The sequence below is a fragment of the Nyctereutes procyonoides genome, unplaced genomic scaffold, assembly GCF_905146905.1.
Source record: "Nyctereutes procyonoides isolate TBG_1078 unplaced genomic scaffold, NYPRO_anot_genome, whole genome shotgun sequence".
NCBI lineage: Eukaryota > Metazoa > Chordata > Mammalia > Carnivora > Canidae > Nyctereutes > Nyctereutes procyonoides.
In genome coordinates, this window is record NW_026575020.1 from 59,560,633 (window position 1) to 59,580,420 (window position 19,788).

The 19,788-nt window shown below is 69.3% G+C and overlaps 1 protein-coding gene across 2 annotated transcripts; it reads right to left on the reverse strand.

Annotated features, from left to right (window-relative positions):
* Positions 1 to 1,441: 1,441 nt before the first annotated feature.
* On the reverse strand, positions 1,442 to 18,146 carry CEP131 (centrosomal protein 131). Of its 2 annotated transcripts, XM_055332606.1 has the most exons (26): positions 17,946 to 18,146; positions 15,767 to 15,968; positions 15,032 to 15,135; positions 14,482 to 14,596; positions 14,172 to 14,299; positions 11,707 to 11,820; positions 11,070 to 11,225; positions 10,162 to 10,279; positions 9,637 to 9,753; positions 9,260 to 9,407; positions 8,540 to 8,634; positions 7,998 to 8,180; positions 7,437 to 7,619; positions 7,241 to 7,360; positions 6,959 to 7,084; positions 6,464 to 6,580; positions 5,277 to 5,379; positions 4,411 to 4,612; positions 4,216 to 4,323; positions 4,022 to 4,139; positions 3,733 to 3,807; positions 2,863 to 3,005; positions 2,604 to 2,781; positions 2,317 to 2,513; positions 1,770 to 1,830; positions 1,442 to 1,687 (listed from the first exon to the last, which is right to left on the reverse strand). In XM_055332606.1, the coding sequence occupies exons 2-26, from the start codon at positions 15,950 to 15,952 to the stop codon at positions 1,613 to 1,615; spliced, it is 3,270 nt and encodes a 1,089-aa protein (XP_055188581.1). In that variant the 5' UTR covers positions 15,953 to 15,968; positions 17,946 to 18,146; the 3' UTR covers positions 1,442 to 1,612. The 2 variants fall into 2 exon arrangements, with proteins under 2 accessions (XP_055188581.1, XP_055188574.1); XM_055332599.1 differs by lacking the exon at positions 17,946 to 18,146 and having other exon boundaries at positions 15,767 to 16,355.
* Positions 18,147 to 19,788: the final 1,642 nt, after the last annotated feature.

Genomic DNA, 19,788 nt, shown 5'->3' on the forward strand with positions numbered 1-19,788 from the left:
TCTGTCCACAGGGGGCTTTGGGGTGCTCCTGCTGGTGGTGGCCAGTGCCACCTGGGCCGGGAGGTCAGGCCTGCCTCTGGTTGGAGCATCACCTCCGCCCATCTCTACGGGTTACCTGGCTTTCCTGCTTGCCCCGCTCTCTGGACACCACCGCCTTCCCATCTGCTGAGTACCTTACTTGCAAAACTACGTAGTTGAGTAATTTACAGCCACTTCCCCATGGCAACTCCTAATAACAGCTTCAGACAAAAATACCATTTTTTTTTGGTGGGTGGAGGGAGGTCAGAGCCTCGACAGGAAGACCTGTCTTCCCCTGTGCGGTCCCCGCCGTGCTCCTGGGAGCCTGACCAGTGACCAGCCAGCTCCTTCTGGCTGCAGCTGCAGCCCAGGGAGGGGTCTGAGCTGTGCCCGCCGCCCTCCCCTCAAGGAGCCCCACCCCGCGCCCTTCCTGGCTCCAGCAGAAGGCGTCGGAGGCCAGCCTGGATCCTGGAACAGCCGGTGGAGAGGGTGAGCCGCAGGGCAACCCTGGCCCCGAGGGATGGAGCGGTGAGCGGGGGCCGATGCTCCGCAGAGACCAGAAGAGCCCCCCTCACCTCACGCCCCGGAACTGGACGCCCCAGCCACACCCGACTGCACGGCCACGAGCTCTCCTCCCCATCCAGGCACCTCACAGGACGCGACAGCCCCGTGAGGAGGGGCTCGGGCTCAGGGTTGCTGTCCAGGGGCCAGCCCAGGTTCCCGCCCCAGGAGGGGTCAGGCCAGAGGGAGCCGGCGTGTGTCCCCGCGGCGCCCCGCCCCAGCACCAAAGAGAGAAAAGACTCGTGCAGGTGAGGAAACCGCAGCTGGACACACCCCAAGGCAGCGGGGAGGGCGGCAACAGCAAGGGGGGCCCGTGGTGAGCGAGGGCCGGCAGAGGGTGGGGAGGCGCGTCCGCAAGGAGCACCTCGGCCCTCCCCTCTCATGCCTCCCGACTCTCAGGTGGGCCTCCGCCCTCCTCACGGGCAGTTCTTGGCCAGTGCCCACTCCTCAGGGGCTCCCGGCTGTTGCACCTCCAGGGGGTGTCCTCAAGTGAGGGAAGGAAAACAAGGGTCTCCTGGGAGGGCCACACTGTCTCCAGCCATCAGAAGAGAACAGCAGCTGCTAGGGCTCCTGGAGAGGAAGGGGAGGATCCTCCGAGCCCCTTCTGGGGGCAGAGCAGGCCAGCCACGGGACCTGAGAGCCACGGAGCCCAGGAGCCACGGGGGCCGAGAGCCACAGGGCCCATCGAGGCTCAGGCTGGAACGAGAGCCATTCTCTCTGCTGGGGGCCTGGGACCCAGCCCCAGGGGCTGCAGCAGGCACGGGCACCGGGAGGGGCTGGGGACACCCCACGCCTGGCCTCCAGCCCCTGCCACCCCAGCCCGCAGCCCAGGAGAAAGAGACGAGGCAGGGGCTGCACAAAGTATGAAAAACACCACTTTACTGTTAAAATGCAGGCTGGTGCTCTAACGTCAGGATGACCGGAGCCCAGGGTGGAGGACTAGAGTGGTCGGTGGGGCCGGGGCCGGGCTGGGGTCCGCCTCACACCAGGCACCCCCCGCCCTGCTGCTGTCGACCCCTCCGGGCTGCGGTGGTCACTTGGCGCTCGATAACGGCCACTTGCGCTGCTCCAACAGCTCTTCCAGGTGGTCGGCCCGCTTCACCGCGGCCTGCAACACGTCGTCCACCACGGTCAGGCCCGAGTCGCCCCCACCCCGCGCCCCCAGGGCAGGCCCGGCCTCGGGGACCCACCTCATGCTGTTTCCGGAGGCTGCGCACGGCCTCCTCCTTCTTCGCCAGGGCCAGCTTCACCCTGTGGGGAGCACGCGGTGGGCTTCGGGGCCGCACCCCCGGCCAGACCCCGGGGCCCATGTGCAGCTCAGAGGAGCAGCACAGTGGCCGGGAGGGGCCCCGTCCCAGAAGGGCCAGGGGGGTGGCTGTGCTCACCCCACCCCAGCCCTGGGATGGAGGGGAGGTGCCCCCCTGCTAACCCCTCGGAGCCTGGACTCCTCCCACACAGGAGCTGCTTCATCCAGGCCTGGGATGGGGGCGTGGGGGTGGGGGGTGCACGGAGCTGCCTCTCCGCAGACCCACATGGGACGCTCCTGGGGAGCTGGTCCTGCTGGGGGGCCTGGTGCTCAGCCGGCCAGGCCCTCGGGCCACGCGTCACACAGAGCCCCCAGCGGCCTGGACGCCCAGTTCCGCCCCAGCTGCCAGGAGAGGTGGACCCGCAGCCCGCGTCCGCTTCTCAGACCCAGCGCCCCCCCACCCCCTCGTGCGCCCCCAGGGCCGTGCCCACCTCTGGTGCACCTCCTCCAGCTCCGCCTGCTTCTCCCGCGAGAGCTGCTCCAGCTCCAGCCGCTGGCGGGCCCGCAGCTCGGCCAGCTCGGCCCTGGCAAGCCGGGTGTCCTCCTCGGAGGCGGCCAGCCGGTCGGCGAACTCCCGGCGCAGCACCTCGGCCAGGCCGCTCCGCTCGCCCACCAGCTGCTCGTTGACCTGGGCGGGCGCGCAGGGAGTGAGCGGGTGGCCGGGGTGGGGGCGTGGGGATGGGGCCGCCGTCCGCCCCCGCTCACCGCCCCCGCTCACCGCCGTCACGCGGGCCAGCTCCTTCTCCTTGTGCCGCAGCAGGCCCTGCAGCCGCAGGCCCTCGCCCTCCGCCTCCCCGAGCCGCCCCTTGAGCTCCGTGCACCGTTCCTGCAGCTTCCGCTCCGACTGCTCCAGCTCCGAGAGCTCCGCGTCATACTTGTCCCGGAGGCGCTGCACGCTGGCGGGCGGACAGGGCAGGGCCGGGGTCAGGGGGCCCGGGCGCTCAGGGCCGAGCCGGGCGCCGGGGACAGGGCCTCACCGGCTCTCCGCCGCCCTCTCGCTCTCCTCCCTGGCGCGCGTCATGTCGGCCTCCAGCCGGTGGATGACCAGCTCGATCTCCTTGTCCCGGCCCCTGCGGACTTCTTCCCTCAGCTCCCGCTCCCGGGTCAGCAGCCATGCCTCCTGGGGTGCAGGGGCAGGTGGGGCTGGCGCAGGGGTGCCCACAGGACCTCGCCCTGCCCTGCGCCCCGTCGGCCCCGTGGTCAGGACCCGGCAGGGGCCCGGGGTCCGAGGGGGGACTGGACACCTCCAGCCTGGGGCGGGCAGGGCCCGGACGGGGCGGGCTCAGGGCAGGCAGTTGGGAGGCTCGTGTCAGGCTTCACGCTCTGACCCAGCCGCCCCGCGTCCACCCACAAACGTGCCTCACAAATGCAGTGACGCCTGCGCACGGTTACGGGGCAGACAGGAGGCTGCTCGGTCCCCAGGCCTATGGGCCACCGGCTCCTGCATGGCCCCGGGCGCCTGCCCACACTGGCCTCTCTCCAGAAGACCCGGCAGTGCAGGCCGGCGCTTCCCGGGGGAGGCACCGCAAGTTGAGGAGGGAGCCTCCTCGGTGCTCCCCGAACACGAACACGGGCGGGCGGTGTCCGCTAGTTTCAGGGGCAGCCACGTGGGTGAAGGGAGGGGGAGGAAGGTCCTCCTCTGCCATCAGAGGGACCCGCCCCGGCCCCAGTCTCCCCGGAGGAGGCCTGAACCAGCGCACTCAGGTCCGGTGCGTCCACCAACCCCACCACCAACCCTGAACGGCCAGACCGGGGAACCCAGACCGGGCCCACGGGAGGCCACAGGACGGGAACCCACACGCGGCTGTTCCCGGGGTGCCGGCCGGGCGCTGCTTCCCGCTCCCCACCTCCTTCTTGGCGCAGTTGGCCTCCCACATCTGTCTTTCCGCCTCCAGCTGGTCCTTCAGGGCCTTCATCTCCATCTGGGGGGCGGCGGCACCGTGAGAGCAGGCCCCGAGCCCCCGGGGCGCGTGCCAGGCTGTGGGTGCGCAGGGCGCTGGCCGGGGAGCCCCGCTGCTCCAGCCCGGCTCAGCCCAGCTCCCAGGCCGGCGGGGCTGGGTGGTGACCCCTGCACCCCAGGCGGGCGCGCCCCACACCGCAGCGGGAGGGGAGGGGCGGGGAGGGAGGCGCGCAGACCTGGTGCCGGCGCTCCTGCTCCTCTCTGCCCTTCTCGAACTCGGCCCTGAGAGCCCGGCCCTCGGCCGCACTGCTCTCCTCCAGCTGCCGCCTCAGCTCCTCCAGCTCCGCCCGCTGCCTGTGGGCCGCGACAGGTCAGCAAGGTCAGCAGGGCGGCCGGGGAGGGGGCGGCGGGCGGGCCCCCCGGGTGGCACCTGGCTGCCTGCTGGCCCAGTCGCTCCTTCTCCTCGGCCACCTCGCCGTAGAGCCGCCGCCGCTGCTGCTGCAGAGCCCGCTGCTCCTGCTCCACGTGCTGCTCGAAGCTGCGGGACCGAGGGCCGAGGGCTCAGCACCCCCCGCCCCTGGACGTCCCAGCTCTCCCGGGCCAGGCCCGTGTCCGGGGCACCCACCGCTGCTGCGCGCGCTCCCGCTCCTGCTGGCCCAGCGCCTCCTTCTCGCGCTCCAGCTGCTCCCGAAGCTCCTCCACCTGGCGTGCGCAGCGCTGGGCCGCCCGCGCGTCCGCCTGCAGCAGCTCCGCCTCGTGCAGGCTCTTGAGCTTCTTCACCTCCTGCTTGTGCCTGGCGATCAGCTTCTGGATCTCGGGCTCCAGGCCTGGAGGGAGGGCACCACGCTGCGGGGCCCGCAGAGGACCCCTGACCCGAGGCCCGAGCCTCACCCCGGGGCTGCAGGGACTCCCAGTTCCCACCCACTGGGACACTGGGGCTGCCATCCGGCCAGGGGGTCCCCGCCCCCGGCCACCCCGGAGGCTCAAGCCCAAAGCACGGTGGAGTCCCCATGGGCAGGCCCATCCCTCTGCCTGCGGCACTGTGACTCCCAGCCGACTCCCCGCCCTGGGGCTCAGGCCTGCGGGGTCTCCCCTTGGTCCAGGCATTAGTGGGCACAGTGGAAGGGGTCCCGTCAGCCCCCAGACCCACTCTCTATATGCGGGAGGAGCAGCGATGGTGCCAGGTGGCAGGGAACCCCAGGGCACCCCCCATGCTCCCCTGGAAGGTGGAGGAGTTCGGGGGCAGAGGGGAAGCAGGGCCCCCTCCTGGACCTGCGTGTGAGGCCTGTGGCCTGCCTCCCCCCCACCGACCAGGCCTCCAAGCCAGCTGGATGGGGTCACCCACCCTGAGGCCTTGGGGCTCCCCGGGAAGGTGGTCACTCCCGTGGCTGCAACGGAAACCACTGTCCTTGCCCAGGACCCCTCCGTGGCTGCCTCTGGGCTCTTGGCCTGTCAGCCTCTGACCCGCCCCAGGGGCTGGCCGGCCCCCACCTCGGACTGTAATCTCCTTGATTTTTCGGGTTTTCTCGTTGATCCACTTCTCCCTGCGGACTTTCTCGGTGGCACTCATTAGTTCCTTGAGTTTCTTGATTTCCTGCCAGCAAGGACACGGGGAAGTCCCCAGGGCAGCGGTGAGGAAGCTGGAGATGCAAAGGGACCCCTGTGCCTCACCCACCCCTTCCCCCGCACATGCCCATGACCCCATTCGGCCCTCCCCAGAGGTGGAGGCAGGGTCCAGTCTGGAGGCCTGAGACGGGGGCCCCACAGGGCACCCCAAGTGCCTAGCACCAGCTGACCCTGCGCTGGCCGGGGGGGTGGACCTTAGGCATGCCTGTGCTGGGGCGCCTGGTGGCTCAGTCGGTTAAGCGCCCGACTCTTGGTTTCGGGTCAGGTAGTGATCTCAGGGTCGTGGCGTCACGCCCTGGATTGGGCTCCACGCTCTGCAGGGAGCCTGCTTGAGGTCCTCTCCCCCGTCTCTCTCTGCCCCCTTCCCACTTGTGTGTCTGCTTGCAGGCACGCTCTCTCTCAAATAAATAAATCTTAAAAAAAAAAAAAAAAACTGCTAGTGCCCGCCCTTGCAGAGTCAGCTCTGGGCGTGGGGACCGGCTGCCCACAGTGTGCGCAGAGCGGCCGGGCGGAGGAGGGGGCCTGTGAATGGCGGCCGCCGGCACAGCACGATGAGCAGGAGTCCAGTCCTCGGCCGGCAAAACCAGGAAAAACAGGTGAGTTCCCCTGCCCCAGGGTCCAGAGCGGGGGCCGCTCGGGCTCACACGTGGCCAGCACTCCCTGCCACCTCCAACATGACACGGCGGGGGGACTGCGAGTCCCTCGGCCCCCGCCCTAGTGTCCAGCACCCAGGTGGTCAGAGGGAAGCTGCTCCAGGGGAGGGAGGGGACAGGTGCTGGTGCTGGGGCGGCACATCCGCTGCCTGGGCCGCTGGCTGGCACCCCGTGTGTGGGCCACAGGCCCGAGGCTCTCACGTGCGTGCTCCTGGCTCCACATGGTGGGTGCACAGGCCCCCGTGACTCTCACACTCCGAGGCGGCCCGGTTCTGGGGTGGCCAGGCAGGGACCTGCCCCCACGGGGCCCGAGAGCACCGCGGGCCTGGAGGCAGGCCGCAGGACGGCCGGTGCAGAGACGGCCACTCCAGCCGCAGGCCACCGGGCCGAGAGGCTCACCAGCTCGTGCTGCTCCTGCACCTGGGCCTCCCTGTCCTTGCGCCTCTGGTCCCTCTGCTTCAGCTCGGCCACCACGGCCTCACACCTCTCCGCCAGGGCCTTCTTGTCCTCAATCAACTGCAATCAGGGGCCGGGGCTGAAGCTGCTGCCCCCAGAGGGTCCCTGCCCCCCTGATCACCACCCGCCTTGTGGGAGCCTGCAGGGGGCCCTGGGGCTGGGAGGCCAGGCGGCCAGTGGACGGAGAGCGTGGGTGGGGGACACAGCCACGGGGCAGGGTCAGGTCACAGCCGTGGGGGGAACACCGTGATGCCTTGGATGACCTGTCAAGCAGTTCCCACAGGGGAAGGTGCCGCCTGTTTCCACAGAGGGGAGGAGGCCCGTGGATCTAGAAGTCTCCGAGAGGCCCGAGCCGGCCTGGACCCCGACGACCCCATGCGCCCAGCAGGTCCCGGTCCCCTCCCCCCCCGCTGGCGCCCCCTTGCCCGGCAGAGGCACCTGGTCGATGAAGGACAGGTGCCGCTGGATGGTGGCCTCGTAGTGGTCCCTCTGCTGCCGCAGCTGCCGACCCAGCTCCTTCTCGGTCTCCTTGACCCGCCGGACGGTGAGGTCCCGCTGCTGCACCTGCGAGGGGTGCCGGGGCGGCGACGGGGCAGAGAGAGCCAGGAGGGGGACACGGAAGGTGAGGCCTCTCAGGGAGCAGCACTGGCAAGGCGCCCGGCTGGGGAGCAGGTGCAGCGTGTGCGTGCGTGTGGGCGAGGCCGGGGGCGGGGGCGTTACCAGCGCTCTCTGCAGCAGCCCCACCGCCTGCTTCTTCTCCTCCACCTCCAGTTTCAGCCGCATCACAGATGTGCTCACCGTGGACCCGGGCTCCGGGCGCCCGTCCTCCAGCGCCAGCCCCTGGGGAGGCAGCGCACGTCAGGCAGGCCCTGGCCCCCGGTGAGGACCTGCCGTCCCTCCCGGGGCCCCTCCACACCTGGGGGGCCGAGGCCGGCCGGTCCTGCCCCGACTGCTCCATCTCCATCTCGTGCAGAAAGCTCATGATACTCTGCAGCTTGGCCTCAGAGAGCAGGGTCCCGTCTTCGGAGGGACCGTCGCACGTGCTGAGCTTCCCAAATCTCTCCAGGTTGTCAGCTGTCAGGTTGCTGGCATCGTCCTCCTACAGGTACAGGGGAAGGGGCGCAGCATCAGAGGCTGTGGGGTGGCCGAGGGCTCTGCGCTGGCCTCCAGGAGCAGCTCAGGACCCTGGGGCAGGAGCGTGCGCAGGTGCAGCTGGGGAAGGCGGCTGGACGTGGTCTGGAAGGAAGGGCCTCTCCGGCTGCCCAGGTGCTTGCAGGGCATCGCTGAGGGCCCCCAGCAAGGAGGCGGCCCTCTCTCCCCACCCCAGGATTACTGAGCATCCTAAATCTCAGCGAGCCCTCAAAAGAGTGGGGGGGACTCAGTGAAGCCCTACGTGGCCCTCACTGGGGTCCCGACCGAAGCAGGCAGGTGCCCCCACGGTGCCCCCGTGACCTGTGCAGTCGCAGCCCACAGTCACCTCATCCGTCCAGGAGTACTTGTCCTTGCGGTAGGCCCTGGGATGGGGCAGCGGCTCGGGCTCCTCTTCCAGCAGCTTCAGTGTGTCTAGCAGCTCGTCCAGCGTCGCCCTGGTCTTGGCCCTGCTCCGGGCAGGGCCCCCCACCTCCAGATCCTCACCAGGCACGCCCTGGGCGCTGGCATCCTGCAGCAGACACGGAGGAGGGAGACCCACTGAAGCCACTCGAGCCACGTGGCCTGGACTCGCCCTGACCACCTCCAGGGAAACGAGAAGGGTGGCCAGGCAGGGCGCCCCTGGGGCTGGCCTTCTCGCCCCTTGGCCCACACCTAACCTCGGAGGCTCCTGCTCCCTTCTGCAAGTGGGTGCAGGGGGCCCCACCCCAGGGTGTCTGTGAAAGTCTGGGGGAGACGTCAGAGCAAGCCCTGACTCCCCAGCTCCGCACTGGAGCAACGACCCAGCCCTTCCTGGCGTGAGTGGCCTCAGGCATGGACGCGCCCCGAAGCTGAAGCCAGGGAGGGAAGTCAGGAGGAGCCGTAGGACACCTGAGGCTTGTCCTCTGCCAACTGCCAGGGCTCCGGGGACGAGGGGGAGGCGGACTGGCAGGGCTCCTCTGGGCGCGCGGTCGGGAAGCCAGCGCCTGCGCGAGAGAGCACAGCGTTGGCCCACCTGGGTGTCCCCCCGGCCGGGGCAGCAAATCCAGAGGAGCCCTTGAGAAGGGGCCACACTCGGGAAGGCACAGCAGGACAACACGGGCCATCGGGGAGTCTGGGCAACACGGGCTCCTCTGGGTGAAGGGTCAGGGGAACTAGTGCGACCCCAGGACTCCCGGCCTCACTGCTCCGTGGGTCCCCTGACCAGCTGCAGAGGAAGAGGAGCAGGGCAGCAAAGCCTGACGCCGAGGCCCCTCCTCCATGGGGGGACGTGGCCAAACGGGCCGTGGCACAAAGTGGGGTAGGGGATATTGGGAGGGGCCACAGCCCCGGGGGGGGGGGGGGGCTGTCAGCAGAGGTAATGACCTTGAGGGGGGTGGGGTGATGACCTTGAGAGGAGTCAGGGTGAGATGATGATCTTGAAGGGGGTCAGGGCACGGTGATGAGCTTGGGGGGCGGTCGGGGTGAGGTGATGACCTTGACAAGGGTCGGGGTGGGGTGATGACCTTGAGGGGGTAGGGGTGGGGGTGGGCTGATGACCCTGGGGGTGCACAGGCCGGAGGCAGAGGTGCGGCAGGGGACAGGGCGGCCTGCAGGCTCTGCTGCGCTCACCGGCGTTGTTGGCCTTGTGGGTCTGGGGGGCGTGGGTGGTGCCCCCCGGCCTCGGGGGCAGCTCCTGGGCAGGCCGGGGCTTCTCTGGCCCCCAGGCCTCCTTCAGCTCGGGGTCACCTGACTTCTGGGCTCGCTTCTGCTGCAGCTCCTGCCGTGAGGGGCAGCTCTGAGCAGCGTCGCTGGGCACAGCCAGGCCCCTCGTCCCCCCACCCTGTGCCGAGCTGCCCGACGCCCAACAACCAGGGACGTGGGGTCGGGGAAGGTGGTGGGCAGGGGTCCCCCGGGGGCACGGTCTTGCTCTCAGCCACAGAGGGCAGACCCAGCAAGCGTTTGCTGCCTTGGCACGGGGTCCCCACGCCTCGGGTCACCTGGCGCACCTGAATGGCCGCTCGCCTGGCCTGGCGTGCCTTCTCCTCCCGGGCCTTCCTCCTGGCCGCCTCCTTCTTCTGGTGCTGATCCAGGAGGCTGTCCCCTCCCAGCTGCCGCCGCTGCTCCTGTGGAAGCCAAAGCCATAGCTGGTCTGACTGGGAAGACGGAGCCGCCCGGTGCAGACCTGGTTTCCACGGGACACCCCGGCCCCCAACCTGCCGTCTCTCTGCCCCAGAGGAGACAAGCGTCCGTCCAGGCAGCCAGTGGCTCCTCCGGGTGGGGAGACCGCTCTGCACCTCAGGGCGGGGGCCCTGCAGCCAGAAACCCACTCAGACTGTAGGTGGCAGGCGTGTCCCGATCCCCAGGCCCTGACCCGGGGCAGGGAGGGAGCAGGGGGCCCCCAGACTGGGTACGGGCCACAGGGCAATTCCAGGCTGCAATCCCACGGGTCCCAGAAACCGCACTATATGCGGCTGAGACCCCCGGGACCCTCGCCCGCCTCCTCGGGGCACGGCTCACACACCCACGCTGACCTCTTGGTTGGATGCTGGCAGGTGCTCTAGGTGGGCAGCTCTGGCTTGGCGCCGCTGCACCTGGTGGCGGTACCATCGCTGGATGGTGACAGCTGCCCGGTTCACCTGGTGGATAAACCTGGGGGGGAGGGGGCAGCAGGGCTCGGGACCGAGGCTGGGCCCCGTGTCCCGTGGAACCAGGCAGCTGAGCGACGGCCTCTTGTCCCTGGATCCCCAAAGGCCCAGGTGGGCAGGGAAGCTAACGGCTGCACGTTCCCGCAGAAATGAAACCCCAGGAATAACCCAAAGGCCCACCGCTTGGCTGGGGGTGAACGCTGCATCCTGACACAGATGGCAACGCCCCACAGAGAGCGGCAAGCCAAGGACACGGCCAGGCGTGATAGGCCACGGACCAAGTGCTGCCCCCTCAGAACATTCTAGAAAACGCAAAGCCCTAAGGGGACAGATCGCTGTGGCCAGGGTAGGGCCTGGAGAAGCTGGATAAAAGGCATGTGGGGGCTTGTGGGGGTGACGGACCTTCTGTGTCTCGGTGGCTGTGTGTGTAGACGACACAGGTGCACACGTGTGCCCAAACTCACCAAGCCCACCCCTTATCCTGCGGGAGCATCTCACAAGTCAGTTCACTTGGGTAAAGTGGAGTCAACCTTAAAAAGCCTTGATCTCGGCTCCTGGGACCATTTGCTGGTTCATTCGGCAAAGGCCCCCCTGGGAGCACCCAGGACAGGGGGGTGGCCACTGCGGGACAGGCACACGGCCAGGCCGGTGACGGAGCTGCCGGCGCCCGACCTCACCGTCGTGTGACCTGAGCTCGGCAGCCTCCGTCTTCTAACACTATTATCAACTGGAAATTTCTCTCACGGGAGCTTCAAGCCCCTGCCCCCCCCCCCCGGCCCCCAGCTCCCGGTCACCTCTCGGCCTCCTCCTCTGTCACCTCCTTCCGTCTGAGCGGGCCCGGGGCGCCCCCCGCGTTGTTCTGGGCCACATGCTTGCTGCCGGCCTGGTCCCCGTGCAGCTTCCCGAAGCTGCCGCTGCCCCCAGCCCCGGTGGCCGCCTTGAGGATGTTGCTACCGGGAAGGGCAGAAAAGGTTCCTGGCGGGCCCAGGCCCCGCACCCCCGGACCTCAGGAGTGAGCACAGCCTGCTCCCCGGGCCCGAGTGCCAGCAGATCCCCAGGACCGCCTGCCCGCCCCCCGCCCCACCCCGGGGTCCATTCGGTGGCATCCACTTTGGTGGCCCCCGTGATTAACGAGCTCATTATGTTCAGAAAAGCAAAGCGGTCTCAAGAGTCACAGGATCCCAGAGCCAGACAGTGACCCGAGCCACCCGTGGGCAGTCCCGGCCCCCGACTGGCCTGCACGGGGCTGCTCTGGAGACTCTAGGGGTGGCCGCGGCTTCCCCAGCAGAACCCCACGCGGGGCTGAGCCCCAGGCTGGCCTGACTGCCCACCAGGTCCGGCCCGTACAGTGCCCCCCGCCCCGGTGCCCGTCGCGGGCAAGGGCAGCAGCACCAGCGCCCCGACCTGCCCCAGACCAGAGCCAGGCCTTACTTGAGGGAAGGAGCTGTGTGGTTGGAGCTCTTGGGGGGCGGCGCCCTCTCCGGGGGGGTGTAGTGGTTGTGCACCATGGTGGTGACGCAGTTGCCCACGGTGCCCTTATTGCTCCTGCCGGAAGACACGAGAGGGGGTGGCATCATCCAGGCATCCCTGGGGCCCCTCCACGGCCGCCACACCGACAGCGGGGGCCTTCTCGGGGCCCGGGACAGCACCCCCCCCGCCCCCGGGCGTTCCACTGAGCAGAACCCGAGCTGTGCAGGGAGCACCCGGGCCCTGGCAGTGGACACGCCTGCAGTGGGGACATGGGTCAGAGACCACTCGTCGATGGGGATGAGCCTTCCTGGGGCAGCGAAACAGGGCGGGAGACACACACCGTCCCCTCTGCCCCTCAAACGTCCGGGAAGGAACACACGTGGTATAAGCACACGAGGACAGAAGACGTGACCACGGAGCTTAACAAGATGAGGATCAGAAGGACCAGTGGTGAGTGACACGTGGAGGGCTGGGGACAGGGGGCTGGGGACCAGGGGAGCCCCACAGAGATGCGGGAAGTGGAGGCACCCGGCTCTGCTACGCTGCACCGCAGACCCCTTTCTCCCTCGGCACCCGGGCACCGAGCCCGTCCCTCCGCTCCGACAGGCTGGCTCTCCCGGTGACGCCGTGGCGGGCGGGAGACCGGAGAATCCCTCCCCAGGGGCACCGAGCCACCAGGAGAAAAGCCCCAGACGCCGACGGCGCAGACCCCCAGGCCGGCAGCCCGGCCCTCCTGGTCACCCCACGTGAGCCACCAGGCAACGTTGAGGGCACCCCTGGGAAAGGCCCCAGGGCCAGACTCCAGACGTGAGGAGACACCGTGTGAAGGGCGGACGACCAGAGGGGGCGGGACGGGGCGTCTCGGGGAATCGGCACGGGCCCCGGGGCGGTGTCCACACACCCTAGGGACAGCGTCTGAGCACGGGCTGTTGGTGGCCTGCACTGATTTCAACGCGGCCTGCACGGTGGACCCCAGATGGCGCAGCGCAGACGGGGTGGGAGCGCAGCCCCCCAGCCGGTGACCCCGCAGCGGCGCCCACGGCCCCACCGCCCCGCCTGCTGCCGTCGGAGCCCCAGGAGATGGAGCGAGAACCACCGCCCCGGCAACAGGAGGAGCTTGTGGGACGAGGCCCACGCGGGGCTGGGGCAGGGCAGGCTTGCGGCACGGGGCACGCAGGCCCCTCGGGGTGATGCTGGAGGCAGAGGAGATGACGATCGGGGAGGTGCTGGCTCTCTAGAACCTTCCAGCAGGCTCACTGGGCCACTGACACCGGGACCGAGCAGCCTGAGCATCAGCACGGGGTGGGGGCACCGAGGAGAGTGGGGAGGCCCCAGGGCGCAGAGGCACCCCGAGATTCCACGCGGGGGAGCAAGGGGACGACACAAAGCGCGTCTGGAGACAACGCGGCACTGGGAGAGGACGGGGATCGGGAGGGCAGACTCCGCAGCAGGGGCCCTGGAGCCACGGTGACCCTGACGGCTCCCTTCCCGGCCCGCCCTGGGCTCACCCGGCCCTCCCGTCACCTCCCGGTGCCCTCGCGGGGGGAGGGGGGTCTGCAGGAGGCTGTGCCCAGAAGACAGAGGAAGGAGGGCCCCCCCAAGGCGGGGACACGTGCAGGGGAAGGGGGCAGGGGGTGGGGCGGGCGGAGGAGCCTGTGGAGGGCCTTCTCCGCGCAGAGGAGCTTCAGGGTTCTATCATCAAGTCCGGGACAAGGGCCGGGACGCAGACAACACGCAGGAAAAAGGATCATTTTAGGGCCCGGGAGCCGCGAGCCTGCCCCATGGGAGCAGCACCCGAGCGCGGCGCTCTCCCCGGCGAACCCTCCCGACTCCGCGGGGCAAACACGAGCACGACCCACAGGGCGAGGATCCGGGGCCCGGGTCCACAAGTTCCACGGCAGAAACGAAACACAAAAAAAAACACGCAAAGTCCCAGAATCCGGATGAAGCAGAGCGGTGCTGGCCCTGCGTGGAAGCCCCGCCCCAGAGATGGGCGCGCACCTGCCCACGGAGCGGCCGAGGGGCGGTGCGCAGGGCGCCCACGGGACAGCAAACCCCGCTTCCAGCCCGCCGTGGGGGCCGACGAGGGACCCCGGAGCCCGCACGCCGACCAGCCGCGGCCCCGGCTAACACGCTGCGCCCCTCCCCAGATGCCAGCCGGGCCTCGCAGAGCGGCCAGGGCCCCCCCAGGAGCCTCGCCAGGCCCGGCCTGTGCGGAAGAGGGCGGCGCAGGCCAGAGGAGCTCCCGCGTGCAAGACGCCTCCCCTGCGGCCTCCTTCCCTGGGCCCCGGGTGACAAGTTCAGTCACTGGCTTCCCCACTCGTTCGTTCATTCTGGAGCACGCAGGTCCTGGACAAGTATGACAGATGCAGCGTGCCCCCCGCCCCCCAGGGCTTCGGTGGCTGGGCCCCGACCGCGGCTCCCACCTGTTGTTGGCAGTGAAGCTCGGGGCCAGGGGTACGGTGCACTCTCTCCTGCGGGGGCCCAGGGGCGCGCCGACGGTGCTAGGGCTCCGGGAGTTGGGCGGCGAGGCCAAGGCCCTGGGCTGGTCATCCTGTTGGCGACACGGATGCCACCTCCTCGGACCATGACCTGCTGCCCAGGCCCCTGGCTCGTCCCCCACTGGCTCCCCCACAGGCTGCGGGTTTCTGTGTCCCTCCCCCATGTCTGATGCTGGGATCAAAGGTGCCCCCAGAACTCAGCGGGAACCACGCAGACCCTGGCGCCGGCCCTCACCAGGACGTTCCAGGTGGCTGCCTTCTCGCTGGGAGTTTTGCTCAGACCAGCCGCCCTCTTCTTCCCACCGGGGCTGCCCTCGGAGAGCGTCAGGACGTGGGGGCTCTCGGCCGGCCTGTGTCGGGAGAGGGGACGGCAAGCAGGGACAGTCAGCCCTGGGAAGCCAGCTCCAGGAGCACGGACGCCACGTCCTCCAGGGGGACGGGAGGGGCCAGGTCACCACCAGGAAACTCTGTCCCTGGGCCGGTGGCTCGGCTATAATCTGACAACCGCCCCTGAAGGTGCTCCCACCGCGTCCTGGCCACCCTGACACCTGCACAAAGGGCACCGCAGGGACAGGGGGAGACGAGCGGGCAGAGGGCCACTGGCCTGGGGGTCCACACCTCTACTTGCAGGTAGGATGGGTCAAGGCGCATCCCGCCTGCCCCCCTGCCCCCCGTGGGGCTGGCCTGCGTGCAGGCCGCGTCAGGCCCGTGTCCAGCCGGGGCCCAGCCTGGTGAGGTTGCAAGAGGGGCTGACGGAGGCAGGAGGGGAGGGCGCCGGGGGCTACCTGGGGGGGCCGGTCCAGGCCTGGCTAGCCGGCGGCTGGTGGACCTGCGTGGTGCTGTTGGATCTGCGGAGGTTGTTGATGGTTCGGGAACCCCCGGGCCCCTCCTGCAGACAGAGAGAAACAAGCACCCCGTGGCGGGGGCTGCAGACACTCGCCGGAGCACCACATGCCACCCTGGGGCTCCTGGGGTTCCCTGGGCCTTGGAGAACGGGTTCAGAGAGAGGAGCGCAGTCTCCCGGCTCTGAGGACGGCGCCCCCGGGGTCCCGGGCGTGACCCGGGGCGCGGGCAGGTCCTCAGCCTCTAGAAGCCTCGTCTTCCCTGAGCAGTGTGGTTCCCTGCGATGCCGTACGGTGAGGGTCCGGGAGGAAGAGGGTGGGCCTGGCCGGGGCGTGGGCGACGGCTCCCCGAGGAGCGTGGCCCGCTCGCTCCCGCCGCAGCACCTGCTGCCAGCCTGCCCATCGGGTCCCTTCAGGGCGCCGGAGCTCATCCCTTCCTGCTCCTCGAGGGCCCCACTAATCCAAATGTTGGTGGAGCAGGAGGGACCGAGGGGTTGGTGCCAGCAGGATTTAGGCCCCGACCCTGGCCTGACCCCGTGGGAGTTAGGTCTCTGGTCTATACGAGCTGGAGTCTCCCCGGATCTCGGATCTCGGGGCGGCCACGGGCAAGGACGAGGCAACAGCCGTGAGGGGTGGGGCGGCTCTTCGGGGCGCCCGACACCCGGCTCCGGCACTCACCGGCGCCTTCCTCCTTGGCTCACTGCCGGCGACCACGGAGAAGGAGCGGGCGATGGGCTTGGCGGCGGAGGCGCTGTTGGGGCGCCAGGACACCGGCGGGGGCAGGCCCGTCAGGCTGAGGTCCACGCCTTCTGAGCTGCCCTCGGGGGTGCTGGCGGGCCGGCTGGAGGCGCGGGAGCCCTTCATGGGGGCGGAGCAGGCCCTGAGCAGGCGAGACATGCAGCGGGCGCCCTCTGAGAGCCGGGCCGCCCCACCGCCACCTCCTGCCCGGCCTCGCAGGCACCTCCTCGCGGGGTGGGTGGGAGTCCCGGGGCCAGGGAAGGCACGAAGCAGAGCAGGGTCGCCTCTCCGGAGGGACCCCCCCGAGGGTGGCCAGGGCAGCCTTTACCCCCCTCCCACCTGCCCGAGCCTCCCTTCCTTCATTGGGCGGACAGGCGGGTGTCTACAGAGGGCCGCCCCCCGGGGTCGTCCTGAGGCCGGCGGGCAGGACGCACCACGAGAGACGTTCTAACGGGGACCTGGTCTGATGCTTGCCGCCTGACCCGGGGTCTGCAACTCATCTGGCCACAGCACCCCTGAGTTTCCCCAGCGCCCCCAGGAGCACCCCCAGGCGTCCTGGCATCGGCCGCCCGCTCCCAGGCCCTGCACCCTCCCAGCACCCGCCACCCTCCAGTCTCCCGGCTGTCCCTTCCCTCCTGCTCCCCACCCCCCAGGTCAGGGGGTCCTGGGCTCAGGCCTGGCCTCTCCTCCACCCACCCTCTCACCTGGGGGCCCACGTCTGGCTTCTGAGCTCCACCCAGACGCTGGAGGTTCCCGCCCCACCCTCTTCTCACCCCTGCCTCAGGACCTCCTGTGCATCTGGCGCCTTGGCCCCAAAGAGACCAAAACAGGGCACTGACTTCTGCCTCCAGGGGCCACGATTTGTGGCCGGCCCAGGCCAGGCCCTAGGCCCCAGGCTGACATGTCCCCCTTGGCCAGCACCCCTGCTCCCCCGGCGGCCAGCCAGCGGGCGCCCTCTCCCCACGCAGCCCTTCCCTCCATGAGCTCCCCTTGCACCTGGACCAGCACAGCAGCCCCTCGTTCCCCCTCCCCGTGGCCAGAGCTGACCTTTCTGCAGCGGGTCTCAGGTCACACTGTGTGACCCGCCAAAACCCGTCCGGGGGCCCCGCACCGGGGCACAGAGAATGAAGTCTAAACACCCGGTGCCCCTCGGATCCGACTCTGCTCTCTCTGTGACCTCCTCGCTGCCCCCACCCCCGGGGGGGCCGTCGCTCTGCTGCAGCCAAACCAGCCGGCCCGCTGCTCCCCCGCTGCTCCTCGAACTGGTTCCCATGGCAGCCTCTGCACCGCGGGCCCTCCGCCGGGCTCCCCTCCACTCAGAGAGTCCCCGGGCCCGGCTCGCTGCTCCCCGCTCCTGCTTTATTTCCCGCGGCCTGGCCACACAGGTGGGTCTGCGTTGTCTGACCCCTCGTAAGAACATCAGCCCGGCGAGGACAGGGCCCACGCGGCCCCGGCACCCGGCAGGCCCTCCAGCAGCAGGAGCGGGTGCCCGCGGGCAGGACACGGCGACCAGGGAGGAAAGGGCACGGCCCTCCCTGCCACGGAGCACTGCGGCGGCCAACGGGCTCCCTTACCGCCAGGGCAGCGCAGCGGCCTCCCCCGGGCCCAGGCGCCGAGTGGGGGGCCCTGGCCAGGGGAGCCCAGGGCTGTCCCTGCCACTCACGGCCTCACTGGAGCATTTCCGGCTGCGGGGGTGACTTTAGCGCCGTCTGTCCCCGGAGCGCTGGCCCCACCCGCGGAACCCAGGCCGGCCCCTGGGCTGCAGCTGCAGCACGCGGGGCTCGGGGCTCGGGGCTCGGGGCTCGGGCGGTAAACACAGCCTCTCCCTGGAGACGTCCGGGCCGACCTGGCGTGCGCACAAGGCCGCCCGCCCCGCGCCCCGAGCCGGGGTCCCAGCCCCTGCCCCGACCCCTCAGCCCCGGCGTCTCCCCCGGGCAGCTCCGGGCCCGAACGCTCGGCTCCAGGGGCCCGACCCCCCACCGCGGCCCGTGAGCGCCCCGCCCGCACCTGCACGGGGGAGGGGGCGGGGCCCTCACCTGCGCGAGCCCTCACCTGCGCGGCGCCCTCACCTGCGCGGCGCCCTCACCTGCGCGGCGCCCTCACCTGCGCGAGCCCTCACCTGCGCGAGCCCGGCCTGCGGAGCCTGCGGGGCGGGCGGCGGGGCCCGTGCGAGGCCCTCCCAGGCGCGACGCCCCGGGCCCAGGCTCGGCGCTGGCGACCTCGCGCCCCGCCCCGGCCCGGCCCCGAGGCCCAGGTGACAATGAAGCGCCGGGCCGAGGGCGAGCGGCCGCCGCCAGCAACCAGCCTCCGGCCCCGGCCCCGGCCCGGCCCCTCCCCCGCCCGCCGCGGGGCCCGCCTTTCCTGCCGCGCCGCTCCCCGATTGGCCGCCGCCCGCCCGCCCCGGCCGCCCCGGAGCTCATTGGGCGCGGGGCTGTCGGTCGGGGCGCCCGGCGTGGGAGGGGCCGCGCGGCGAGGAGCCCCCTCCCGCCAGGGGCAGCGGCCGGCGATTGGACGCGGCCGGAGGGGGCGGGGCCTCGGCCGGGGGCGGGGCCTCGGGGGGCGCGGGGGGCGGGGGGCGCGCGGCTCCCCCGGCCTGGTTCTCTGGGACCCAGTCGGCCTGCGCGGGCCCCCGGCGCCCACAGTCCTGGTCGCCCGCGCCGATCCCCGGGCGCCCACGCTGACCTGCGGGCACCCTGACCTGCGGCACCCACGCTGACCTGCGGGCACCCACGCCGACCCCCGAGCCCAACACCATCTCCTGCTGCCCACACCCTCCCGGCGTCTGGACACAGGTCCTGCTGCGTCCCCGTACCCACAAAGCTCCCTTTACCGCTTACCTGCGGGTTGGAAGCCCCGCTGGCGCCCCTTCCCAGGCAGCCCTAGCCCGGGTCCCTGGTCACCGACCCGCACCCCAGGCCCACCGCCCCTCATCTCTCAAGCATGCACCATCTGTCAGGTTATCCTCTCCATCCCATTACCTCAACGCTTCTGTGGAAAACCAACTGACCACATTTGTGTGGGTCTGTTTCTTTTTCTTTTCTTTTTTTTTTTATTTATGATAGTCACAGAGAGAGAGAGAGAAAGAGAGGCAGAGACACAGGCAGAGGGAGAAGCAGGCTCCATGCACCGGGAGCCCGACGTGGGATTCGATCCCGGGTCTCCAGGATCACGCCCTGGGCCAAAGGCAGGCGCCAAACCGCTGCGCCACCCACGGATCCCTGTGGGTCTGTTTCTGAACTGTCTACACTGGCTCACTGAGCCTGTGGGAACTTCTGCCAACACCGCACTGTCTCCATTAGTGCTGCCTGAGTAGTAAATCAAGTCAGATAGTGGGATCCTCATTGTTCTTCTCTTTCTTTTCTTTTTTTTTTTTAAGATTTATTTATTTATTCATGATAGAGAGAGAGAGAGGCAGAGACACAGGCAGAGCTGAAGCAGGCTCCATGCAGGGAGCCCAATGTGAGACTCAATCCTGGAACTCCAGGATCGCACCCTGGGCCAAAGGCAGGCGCTAAACCACTGGGCCACCCGGGATCCTTGTTCTTCTCTCTCAATATTACCTTAGCTATTCAATTTTTAACTTTTCCTGTAAGTTTCAGTATCAGCTTGTCAGCATCTACAAAAACAACCCAGCTGGAACTCTGATGAGAATTATGTTAAATCTGTTGATGAATTTGGGGAAAGTTTTCCATTCCATGAGCATGGTATGCCCGTGTATTCAGGCCTTCATTGCCTTCTTGTCAGTCTCCTGTGCTTTTCTGCACACCGTGTTATTGCTAGTATGCAAAAATATTTGGCAGTATAGTTTACCCTGCAGCCTGCACCCTTCCTTACCTCACTCATCAGTTTTAGGAATTTTTGTAGATTCTATGGGGGTTTCTACATAGACAGTAATGTTTGTGAATAAGTTCCCCTTCTGACATACTTGTCCCCCTTTCCTCCTGCTTTATTGAACTGGCCAG